Here is a 12,837-nt window from a genome sequence, read left to right on the forward strand (position 1 = left end):
AACGGTTTTTCGTGTAATTAAATTGAATAGCGATTTGATTGATTTCAGAAACATAAGGTAGAAAATATGGGACTGTTTCTAATAGACTCGTTGCCGCGTTTGTGTTGAATACCTCTCGCTAGAATAGAACATTCCCCGTCTCGCAAAACAGACTAAACCTGCCCGCGAGGCGGTGGTATTCGCATAACAATCGCATAAATCAGCATAGCCGGGCCCATTCAAATAAAGCGATTTCTAGCTCTCGTCGGAACATGCCGCAGCCGAACGAAAATTGTTCACTCCAAGCATATGCATAATAAGTATAACCATGATAAAGTAAAAATGAAGTATATAAACGTTGCTTACCGCGACGAGTGCGCTGAAAGCTTCAATTCGCATAGTAGCTGGCCAGGCCAGCGGGAAGGCCGTCGCTTCAAAGCGCGTGGATCGATCTGAAATACCGATCCGGGCGTCGACGAGATGATCCCTCTCTCTACGCGTCACTGCTCTCTTCTTCACAATAGACACTCTTTTTGTCTTCCAAACTCCGCAGCCGAGCTTTTCCTCCCACCTTCCTCTCTGTGTTTATGTCGCGTTCGCCGCCTCTTCCGCTTTGGCTTTTCTGCCGTCTCCTCTTGGCTATCTGTCTTCCCTTCTATTTCTTCTTCTTCTTCTTCTGCTTCTTCTTTTTATTCGTATTTGCACTTGGGTGACTATGTGTGTGTGTGTGTGTGTGTGTGTGTGTGTGTGGCGGCTCAGCTCAGTCGCTGTGGGCCGACGAGGTTGTGGAGCTGCTGCGACGAGCCGACGTCCGCGTGCTTGTAGATATCTCGACGGCGAAGCGAGCGTTCCGATCCACCTGGTCCGACGTTAAACTCGATAATTGCGGCGTCCCAGATTCGTGACATGGCTACCGCCTTGATCTGCAACAATTCCGAATGATCGATTGTACGTTTAGTTGTGTGTATGCGATGACGTGTGAATCGCGGCGTTGTGCGTGCGACAGCTGTCGAGATTTTTTTTTATGATTGATGATAATTATCGGGACGATTTTTTTTTCTCAAATTCATGACGCACAAAATTTTTTGCATCACCCACTGCCCTCTTACGCGAGTCGTGCGTGTGTATATATATATATATATATATATATATATATATATATATATATATATATATATATATCGCTGGCGCGCGATATAAACGCCAGGCAGTATAGAATCCCCATAAATCTCGGAAGCCCGGCGTCGTTCCATTCAAGCTCCTCCGCGCTCATATACGCGCGCGTAAGCGCCCACACCTGCCTGTCTTTATCGCGGCTACGTTACGGGGGGGAAATCGAGCGGCGGCGTCGGCTCTGGGAGTGCCGGTAGGCGTGTTCTCTCCGATCGCTGCATCAGACACGCCGCGATATAATTCCCCCGGGACACTGCAAATCCTTCTCTATTATATATACGTATAGGCTGCACACGAGGAAGAAAAAAAAATAAGGCAAAGCTGGAGTAGCGCAAGTCCGGCTGAGCTGTCTCTTTTGTACATACACACAGAGGTCTAAGGTATACATTGTGCGAGGAGCTCGCAATCAACGAATATTCACCCCGGCTGATATCTCTATGAGCCGCTGCTGTATTGTGTGCTCGAATTTCATTTTCCCGAGATTTATGGCCCGATTGAGCTATTTGCGAATCGTATAACTACTGTGCATTCGATCGCGCGTGAGGCTTGTCGTAATACGCGTGACAATAGGCTGCGCGTTTGACGCCGATTATGAAATATTTCACGCTCGATGATTCGATTTTGCAACGATGTATGCATCGCAGCGTCCGCCCTTTTGTCGTCGCGGGTAATTATAAAATACGGTAATATTGTAGTGGGCGCAGGCGCTACTTACGAAAAATGAGATATTATCATACAAATTACGTTGAATAATAACGAATAGCTTCATTTACATCCGATGGACACACAAGCGGCTGCTAAATTGTAAACATATATATGTGTAATAAATAATCCGGAGAATAAAGGATCGAGCGCGCGGTTGCATTTATAAATAACGCGCGGGATTCCACATCGGCCGTAAAGCTGCTCGATCCGATCGAAAAGTTCCGTATAAAAATCCTGAATAAAACATCCGCTCGCCTCTCGAGCTTTGTGATGCTAATATAACTCAATTACTAATGAAACCTCCCGTAAATCTTCATTATGGCTAATACTGGTGAGAGGAAAAAAGGCCGTTTCCAAGAGCACACGCAGAAATATCGCCTCGTTCACAAAGCGACCGAAAATTATACGCTTCGCGTAGTTTCTATATATAAAATTGCGCTCTCCCCGAGTGACACGCGATGATATCCGAGCGATTTTTGCCGACGCATACGACACTTCCGAGGAGGTGTTTATATAGATTTCGATTTTTCCAACTCGACGAATAAATCAAAGGATACGTGTGTATATTTATGCTTGAAATTATTCCTCTAATCTAGTTCTATCTGCGGCTGTCAGTATCGTTCAATATACCGATTCGAATCGGCATTTCGCTCGAAAAATCACGTCGACTAGCCGAGAGAGAGAGAGAGAGAGAGAGCTGTTTACTCTAGCAGAGGATATAGACTCTGACTGCAGTGAGTATAAATGTGTGCTGCATAGAGTTCCCGGGAACATTACGCGTACGTAGTCGGTTTTTAGAGTACGATAAACAAACAAAAAATAATTTACGATCTTCGCTCACGACTGATGTGCATAACGATCAAAGTGATGGAATCGAGTATAGGTTCTGCTGTAGATTCTCTCGGTATAAAATCGTTTGCTCTATACGACAATCGATTGGAGGTCAGTAGAGTCCATTCGTTCCACGACTAATCAAGACGTATCGGATCTGCTCTACTCCACCCATCGGCGACACTCCCATTAAAATCCCCCCGATTTCCTGGATATTCGCACAACATACGGCGGCGGCGGCGGCGGCGGCGGCGGCGGCGGAAGCGCATAACGAGAACAGCTGCTATACCTATATTACACGAGTTAATGTAGGGAGAAAAGGAGAAACGAGAAGATTTTCTGCAGAGATAAGCTGCCCCGTCTCTCGCAAAGTCTGTCATTATTTCATTAACGTTAATCGCCAGGTTAAGCGCTCAAGACATAAAGAAACCGAATATAAAGCAAATTAACACATGCTTTAATATCGGACGATTCGAGAAAGTGGAAAAGTTCGAGCGCGGTTTATGTTGTGGAATTCGATATTATGCAAGCCACCGCGATTGGTACACATAGGTTGTGCACAGGAGATATTTAGCGGAATGTAAATCGGGAGGGTAAATAGTACAAAAAATCCGAGACCACCGCTTAAGCCACTATTTCCTATATATATATATATGTGTGTATTATATATACCTGCAGCGATATAATATCGATAGGGAGCTAAGGAGAGAACGTTTGTCGAGAGAAAAAAAGGAAGATAAAGTTAAAATTGTGTTTTACAAATGTCTCGCCGACGGCCGAGGATCCGAAGCCGTATATAAATTGTCTGGGCGCAGCTGATAACACTTAAAAGCTTACGAAAATTAACCAGGGTAATAATTGAAGTCGGTCGCGCTGCCGCTACGAGGTCCTTTATCGGGCCACTAAATCTCCTACTATTTACCTACTAATTGAACTTAATTAATTGATAGGCCGTTTAAAATTCAAATGAAACATCGGCGACTCGATTATACCCGATGCTTATAGCTATGCGAAGACAAACTGGTTATGTGTCTGCTGCTTCTCACATGGTGCTCCGGAAAAAAATTCATAAGTAATACGGGCCAAGCACGAATGCACACGGCGTCTCGCGCGGAGGGATATATAGGGAAAGCTGCATACAAAAGCCGAAAAAAATTAGGTAATCCCGTGATTTAAAGAGACAAATCGCGCACGCGAAACAAGATGAAAAAATTCTCGGCGGCTTACAACTTTTGCAGGTTCTTCCGTGGGACGCGCCTCTCGATTTTTATGCGGCCGCGCGCGAAATCCACCGAAAAACCGGAATCTCTCTCTCTCACGAGCATGAAGAGAGAGATAGAGAGAGAGAGAGAAGGTAAAAAGTCGACGACGACGAGCTTAACCGGGGGATTGAGATATCTCGTCGCCGCGCGCGAGCGAAATTAACTCGTGAAGAATGAAATCTCCATTATTCGGGAGGGGACACGCGGCGTCATTCATGAATTCGTTCCGGGCGACCACCGCCGCGAGCACGCGAGCGAGCGAGAAACCCGATCTTTCGAGAGCTGATGGTGTATGGTTTACCGAGCGGTTTATAATAAGATTCGCGTTTATCTTTAATCGCTCGTATTGACGATTACGACCGCGAGCCCCGCGGTATTATATATTTAATGATACCGATCGCTCTTGGCTTTTTCGTTGGTTTTCAATTTTTGCAGAGATCGATGCGATTATACAGCGAAAAATATTGTTTTGTCAATCGCTATATCAAAATTTTAATACTAAAATTAAATTAATCGTTATGTACTATGATACACATTTTCGTTTTTCGTCTTGAAACGCGAGCCCGTATCAATAAACACGATAATTTGTAGTGTAGCCGCGCCGCATGTCGGGTAGATTTCCAATGTATAAGTCGGACTTTGCTGGGCGTGTACGTTTCCAAGGATCTCCTGATGTCTCTTCTCTCTTTTTTCGCTTATTCGCGCTTCGATTAATTAGCGAAGACTCCGCGCGCGAAATACATTCAATCGACAGCTTATGCCATACACGAGTATAGATGAAAATTATTTTTACACGCGCGCATGGGATTAAAACTATCGTTATTATTATAAATCACTAAACTCGCCTCGGAAAAGCCCGAAAACGCCCACCGCATCGCTCGGCCCAACCTCCAAACTAGCTATACCCTCCCTCTCTATACACCGATAAGCAGCCGTCGACGCATCGATCATCCCTCGCCTCCTATAACTGCACAATATAAGTATGCGAGAGAAGCGTGTGCGCGCGCATACGAGCTGGAGAACCGGCGATGATCGGTAGTGACGCGTGTAATCGCGGTAAATGCTGCCACCGCGCTGATCGATTAACCTGGCCCTCGCGCAGCTGCAGCAGTGCCGGCTTATTTATCGGAGGTTCACCTTTCCTCTTTCTATGTGTGTATGTCTAGGCCACGCGAGTCCTTGCGTTTCACGTTATATACCTATATAATATTTCCAAGTTTTTTGCCAGGGTAGCGCTTGAATTATAATCGAGCGTTAAATCGTCATTGCCGAAGTGATGGATTATACTGTATTATTGCTGACGTGTGTGTGTGTGTGTGTGTGTGTGTGTGCTGGGAATGCGAAATTCGCGGTGTCTTCGAAATTTCGGAATATTATCGTAAGAGGATTAAGTGTCGCGCGAGTTCGCGAAAAGGAATAAAAAATGCAGTTTCAGCGCCTATGCGTGTTCTCACGCTTCTCGCCGAAACTTCGTCATATGCAAGAAACGACTCAATTCCGCAATCGGGCCACACAGAGACCGCGTTAAAATACACGCACACTTAAAAAGGAGTTGCATCCAACCCAAGCAAAACGACGAGGATCTTTAAGAAAGAGAGAAAAAAGTATAGCTCGAAAATCAGCAGAATAAGAGAGGGACTCGTCGTCCACAATGAAGCTGATCATCCCGCTAATCTCGAAGCAATTACCCGATCCCCACACACACACATGAATAAGCGAATTTATATTTATGTCATCGCAGGCTGCGATTCTCACGATTCTAGGCGGCCGCGGCGTGAATTATTGAAATGTCCTCTCCTCTCGCAATATCGCCGCGCGGCAATTTGCATAAAGTGCCGGAAGCCGAAGAGCGACAGAACCGCAGCCGATCCTGCATCGGAGTGTCCCTCGTTTTTCTCAATAAAAGGAAATACGAGCGGTCGAGATGTCGCGCTTGCATATACATATATTGGTAATACCTGCGAGGGCTGTATATATGTGTGTATAACTCGCTGGTGCTCTCGGGGCGAGCCAAGAGTCGATTTGCGACGATTCCGCGCGGCTAAGTTACGGGCACGTCGAGGTTTATGCTTACTGGTTTGCAAATTTTCTCGAGTTAAACAGCCGAGCTTGTTGAATTGGGACTTTTGGAGTTGCGTTTTTCGTTTTTCTTTTCGCGGGTGCAAAGTTTTCTCGTGTCTATTTTGCTATTTGACAGTCGAGTTATTTTTTATTCAATTTAAAATTAGGTCGACTTGAAATTTTCAGTATTAACGCATGAATGAAATGACAAGCGAAAAAATCCTTTTCAGGAGGACAATCGTAAAACGCGACACCTCAAAGTCCTGTTCGATCGAGTCCCACAAACCTACATTCGCATCAACCTGCACACGCCCACAAAAAGCCCCTTTCCCCACTGCATGCAATGACAAAACAAAAAAGCTCCGGCATTAACCAACCTCACTGCATCTCCGCCATAAATAAAATGTGTTTTCTCAAACTCGCTCTCCGCACTCTTCTCTATACACTCGCGCACAATCCACACTATATATCACAATCCTGCTCCGCGGAGCGGGCCGATAAAACTGCCGGTACGTACGACGACCGGAGCGAGATAAGCTCGTCGCGTGAGCTCGTGAATGAAGCGCGACGTCAACGTGCCTACATATACCTGATGTGTGTATAATAAAGTGCAGCGCATTTGGGCGCAGCCCGAAAATCCTGCTGAACGAGCGCAATTGCTGGATCGGCTGATCGAGTCACCGGTTCGTCGATTCGCGAATCACACACACGCCTTCCTATGACGCATTCGGGTGAGCCGGCAAAATTTCGCTCGACTCTCGTATTACAGCCTGGGAATCGGCGTGTCACCGGCCGATATATATATTTATACACGCTCACGCGTGACCCCTGATTCCGATGAGCGAATTTATACGCGGGCTACGACTTTTATTTTGAGACCGCGTGTATATTCGCAGGATGCGTTACATTATACCGTTTGCGTCATTGTTGTCATGAATGTATTCATGTGCTTTTACGATAGGAGCGTTTTTGAAAATTACGTTGAAGCGTGTGTGATCGGCATCGATCGACTCGAGTTTGTTATAGACGAAGTAAGGGCGCGCGATCTGATCCTGCTGTTTTTATGCATAAAATTAGCCTTTAATTAAGCAACAGACGCGAGAGGGGGCGAGTTCTCCTGCCGTATAATCGCGAGGAGACACATAAAATTATGCCGAGATGAGCGAATCGGGGAGGGACTGTATCCGACTATTATCCAATTAAGCCAATATGCGGTAGAATTGACAGTCGATGCGCAGGTATATATATATATATATATATATATATATATATATATATATCAATATACGCTCTTTCAGCGAGATCGTATGGGCTTTATCAAGTGGATTTACTTTATCAAGTAACGGTTCGAGGCATACATTCGATTGCATAATATGCCAGAATAATTTACAAACGCATCTTCCGCAAAAGTAAAACTCAACGCAACCTCCTCTCACTTTCAATCTCGAGCGCACTGCCCTCCTCTCCATCGAACAAAATTTAAAAAAATTCGCAGACGCATCTTACACAGCGTAGATAATCGATTGTGCGGTTTTCGCGCGCGCGCGAGAGAGAGAGAGAGAGAGAGAGAGAGAGAGAGAGAGAGAAGGCGAGTTAACAGCCTATTACCACGGCGCTATTTGACTTTTACGGCGGACCTCCTCGTTACGCTCGCGTCTCGTGATTTAACTATGTATGACTTACGATCGCGGGCGCAATTACCATCAGCGTATCGCTCGTGCATAACGAGTCGCGAAAGGGGGATGGATCCGCGCACCGGAAGGATGTGCGCCGTGAATTTTGAGAAGGTGGAGCTTCAGTTTTTTCCTCTCGGGAAACTCTAGTGTGGGAAGCTGCAGCGTACGTCTATGGTTTATTATTTATCAGCGCTCGAGGCTTATTTATCGCTCTCGCGGAGGTTCTTTACGGTTGATGATTATTTTTGACGCGTCCGAGACGAGCTCGAATGTATTTTTTTTTCGGAGACGGAGCAATAATCTTAATTGAATTTGTGTTTCAGGAGAGAGAGAAGCTTATTCGGGGCGGCGAGCATAAAAGCGAGGTTCGATAATTTTTCAGCGAGTTACAAATTTATAACATCGTCGACTCCGATTGAAATCTAAATAATTTATATGAATCCCTCGATTATTGCAAAAAAGTGAAACTCGATTAAGATCTTCCCGACGACGAACGTTTCTCATACACGAAACACTCGATTTAAATAATTTGTAAAGTCGCCCCCTTAAGTTGAAAATTAAGTAAAAAAAGCCTCGAAATCCTTGTATACAATGCTGCAGCATCGCGGCGACGACCACTCGGCGGAATATTCATGAAGGAATCCGCGAATTGGGCAGGTTTCCACTGGGCCTCCCAAGTCGTCGGATAAGATAAGAGAGCTGCTATATTAGCGAAGCCGAAATAGCCGAGAGAAGCGAAAAAAAGAGAAAGCGAAAGACTTCGCGGCCACGTGCCACTGAAGCCGCCGCTGCCGCGTATTCGAGGACGATTCACGCGCGATGTAGTCTGGGAGAAAGAGAGAGAGAGAGAGAGAGAGAGAGAGAGACATTAAAGCGTGATTTAGCGCTTCTGAAGTGGTGGAGAAGTTCGAGGCGCCGTTATACTGTACATGGACGAGTGTGTCGCGCGAGATTCTTCGAGGCTTGTCATAGGTTGGAAATCAAACCGTTATGCTTATTTTCGTGTTATCGCGTGCGACTTTAGATTCGAGTTCGTGTATACAGAAGAATCGAGGAAAATGTCGCAACGCGGTTGTAAGTGCGAGCGCGTCTCGGATTAAGACGGATTTACACTTTACATTTACGCTTTACACTTTCATAACGAATCAAAAGCGCATAATTGATCGTTCATCAAGCGTTCACGCCATATCGCAACGCATACCGAACAATCGGACGGAAAATCTGTTTACTCGCCGATCTCGAACGCACAAATCAAATCCCCCATATACTCCCAACAAACGTCCTTCTCTCTCTACACACAGCAGTAGCGAAGGAGTAAAAGCCAATCACACTTCGCGCGAGAGACGTATACACAAGATCCGGCCCATAGAGCCTGACAGAGCTGCGTCAAACCATACGACAGATGCAAATGCGCCGTTTCCATCGCCTTGAATAATAATTCATAAAAATGCACATCGCGCATGAGCGAGAGAGTTTATATCGCGACGAGACTATATACATACTCGCGCGCGACCCGATTAACGCTTTATCTCGAGTCGCGAGCTCTGTAGCAACGAATATAATCGACGAAACCGCGAGCTACTATATACTAGACCATTAGCCATCGCGCCGCGAATTAAGCCTCTATATGCGCTATAGAGAGAAACGGGATTATGTATATGAGCGGCTTTGCGATGACTGATGCTGCATGTGTGTTTCTTGGCTTGGTACATTGTACGCCATATGCGTTAGAAAGGTGGCCGTCTGTGAGATAATGTTGCGAGCGTTAGATGGGCCGTATCTGCGAGCGCTAATGGAAATTAATAACGGTTATGATTATTCTGCCTCTTGTACACGCGGTTGATACGAACTTTAAACTGCTGTCGACGTTCCGAGCAAATTGGGTTTAACAAATCGTATTATGTCACGTCATGATGAGTTCGATTGTCCACGGAACACGAGAGCAGTTATAGTATGAGCAGCTTAAGCAACAAAAGATGGTTTCGTCACAGGCGGCACACCGCTATATCTACAGACTCGGCGCCGATTCTAGACGAGGGAAGTGAAAAATCACCTGTGCGCCACCTATCGCCGCTAGATAGAAACTTTTTCTGTAAACTATTACACCGCATAGGCGAAGATCCAAAAAATCTGCGCAGGTATGTGTGTATAAACGCAACGCAACGCGAGAGCCCGCGGCGGCACGGGAAAGAAAGGGAGTACAGCGGAGAATTACGACTCAGCCAATAAAGCCCGTCGAACTGCTCGAGCGCGCGTAAATTTAAATAACAAGTATCCGTACGGTGTACAAATAGGCGCGGGAGAGCGAGAGAGAGAGAGAGAGAGAGAGAGAGAGAGAGAGAGAGAGAGAGAGAGAGAAAGAGAGAGAGATGAAGATATATATATGTATGGAGGCATACGCATAGAGCGTGAAATGGCGGGGCGCAGCAGCGGAATGCTTGATTTCTCTGCTGCGCGCGCGGGAGGCGTGTTGTTGCCGCTGATATCTATATTCCGCGAGTCTAGAGGCGGGGGCGCCAAAGCCGATCGTTCGATCGTCCCGACCAATCGATCGATCTTATGACGCCTTCTCTCTCTCTCTCTCTCTCTCTCTCTCTCTCTCTCTCTCTCTCTCTCTCTCTCGTTGAGTGAACTGCTGCTGCTGCTGCGAGGTGAGCGTTTCTAGACGCGCCGGTATATGGAGTGGAACACGTTGGAGCTGTGTGTTGGGACAGTAGTATACAGCGAGAGAGCTTGTTCGTCTTTCCGCGATGGTTTTTTTCAATGGTTACGAGTGAAAATTAATATGTTATGTAGTTGGGCAACGCTCGTTTATATTTGAATACAATGCTCGCCACATCGTTCAAAAACTTAGTGTTTACACGTTTCTGCAGATAGAAAAATAAATCGAGACCCGTTAATCGATCGTTGCAACATAGCATTCTTAATTCCCCGAGATTAAGAGATTTCGGAGCTTCTATAAAAAAATACGACGATCACTACCGGTTCTATATATATACGTATGGTTTTATAAATGTTTTCTAAACAACATCTAGCTAAAGTGCTTTTTGCGCATAAATATGCTTCCTCTACATATAGCAGTCTCGAAAGAAAAAAAACAGTATAAAGTGCATAAGTTATACGCGTGTTTACAGTTACATTCAATTTTTTACAAGATATCGCAAGCTGTATTGAGATATCACGCGCGTATATATTCGAAATATAAAATATCGTAGCCGCGCACACGATACTCCAATAAAAACTTCGCATTCAGTACCTACACAATCGTCGTGCTGAAAGTGCGATATTTCTTCCGAAATAGCGTCTCTGTTATTATGCCGTTCGCGGAAGCCCAGACACGCGAAATTACGCAGCGCACGTGTGTGTGTGTGTGTGTACAGAATGTGAGAAAAAAAGAAGTTTAGGCTCATAAAAGTGACGTTCACCCCAACGTTTTATAGCCACTTTATTACGCATTGTTTGGCATTAAACCAAAAGTCGGAACAATCCGCCGCGAGGCTGATCTGTTGCCTCTTCACAATGAGTGTAAACGCGCGCGACGACGTTATATAAAAGCGCTCCTGGAAAATCGACCGGCGCACGAATATCCTCGCGGTATGCGGAGGCGTGAAAAGCATAAATGAACGTTTTTACGATGAATTGTTCGCCTCCCGCGAGTATCATTACAACCCTCAACGAGAATATCAGCTATAAGTAAGTATAGTCGACTGCAATAAGTCCCAAAGGGTCGACGCACCCCGAAAAGCCTCTCCTCCACATTTCACGTAGTCGAATTTACCGCAGTCGAAAGATAACAAGAAATCGCCGCCGAAATAAAACGAGAGCCACATCCCCGCCGACGTATAGCGGCTGCTTTTTATTTAGCATCTCGGTAGTATAATCTTCGAGACAGGTCGCGCGCCCGAAAAATTCGCCTTCCTAGCGAGAAAAGTCGCGAGCAATTAAATAACAATTTCACGCTTTAACGTCGACGCGCGGCCGCCGCGTTTCTCTCTATACATAACACGCCGGTCTCCTTTACTCTTCAAAACGTATAAGGCCGTAAGAGAGACGATATAACCTTAATCTCATTAAGGACGCGTGACGCACCCTTCACGCACCGCTACACGGCATTTTACATGCGTAAAAATATTATGTCAGCTGAGAGAGAGAGAGAGAGATTTTCGAGCGAGAAGAGGCGCTGTTTTGGTCAGCTTTTTTCCCGAGCGCGCGCGCACGTGCTGTTTACTGCCGTCAATTTTTATACTTCAAGGATTTCCAGTCGGTTCCTCGAACGCTTGTATATTAAATTTTTAGTGCATGGCTTTCGATTCTTGCCCGTACCTGAACAAAATTCTAATGAAACAATGCCGAGGTTGCGCTCAAAATTTCAATGCCTAGTGCAGGGCAGGGATTTATATCTGGCTAGAGTAATTAAAAGTTAAAACCATAGCCTGTGTTTCATACGAAAAAAAAATCATCAACAATGCATTCCTCCAATCTTAAATTACAAAACAATAACGGGTAAGGTGCAGCAGCAGCCACACGTATTATAAGTTTCGCTCTTCGTCTCTTATCTCGATACGCCGTCGTGTTAGCGCGCGGAATTCCATCATCCGCAGTCGAGCATATCTGCTGCTTTACTCCTCGTTTCACCTGTATCTGTGTGTCTGTGAGTGTCGGACACTTTTCTTTTTGCGCATATCCAGCTCTCTCGCGTCCGATTCTTTAATTTGCAGGATGTCGTGCTTTGAGTGGCGGCGGCGGCTGCACCGCTGCCAAAAGAGCGTTTTTAACAGGGCTTTTCGTTGACACGTGAAATTCGCGCTTAAGAGGCAAGAAATTCGAGCGAAAAAAGAAACGACCATGACGACGACGGGGACACGCCAATTAGATAGCTTTAAAAGGATAATCGTTTCGCCGCGCATGCGTATAAGCTTTATTACTGCGCGCGCTCGGCGGATTTGGGCTTTTCTTTCAAAATGCTATGCGGGTATAATAAGACTTATACGTTATGGCGAGAGGATTAAAAAGAAGGAAAATGAAAGTAGAAAGTTCGCGTCGGTCTGTATAACAGAGGCTGTTGAGTAATGTTGACTTGATCTGTTAGATAGACTCTGCGCGCGCGCAGCTTCGAAATCGAATCCAAAATCGAGGAAAACAAACGATTC

The 12,837-nt window shown here is 45.6% G+C and overlaps 1 protein-coding gene across 2 annotated transcripts in view; it reads right to left on the reverse strand.

The window, feature by feature from the left end:
* LOC107980723 overlaps nucleotides 1-12,837 on the reverse strand; it is a 55,563-nt gene that overhangs the window by 11,768 nt on the left and 30,958 nt on the right. Inside the window, exons 1-2 of one of the 2 annotated variants that reach the window (XM_016982827.3) lie at nucleotides 6,389-6,571; nucleotides 346-902 (exon numbers count right to left, since the gene is read on the reverse strand). In XM_016982827.3, the coding sequence (XP_016838316.1) occupies nucleotides 346-378 (33 nt within the window). In that variant the 5' untranslated portion in view covers nucleotides 379-902; nucleotides 6,389-6,571. Of the gene's footprint in view, nucleotides 1-345; nucleotides 903-6,388; nucleotides 6,572-12,837 lie in introns of those variants that run through there. The other variant, XM_016982826.3, reaches the window with a different exon arrangement.

Source organism: Nasonia vitripennis, chromosome 2 (genome assembly GCF_009193385.2).
Source record: "Nasonia vitripennis strain AsymCx chromosome 2, Nvit_psr_1.1, whole genome shotgun sequence".
Lineage (NCBI taxonomy): Eukaryota > Metazoa > Arthropoda > Insecta > Hymenoptera > Pteromalidae > Nasonia > Nasonia vitripennis.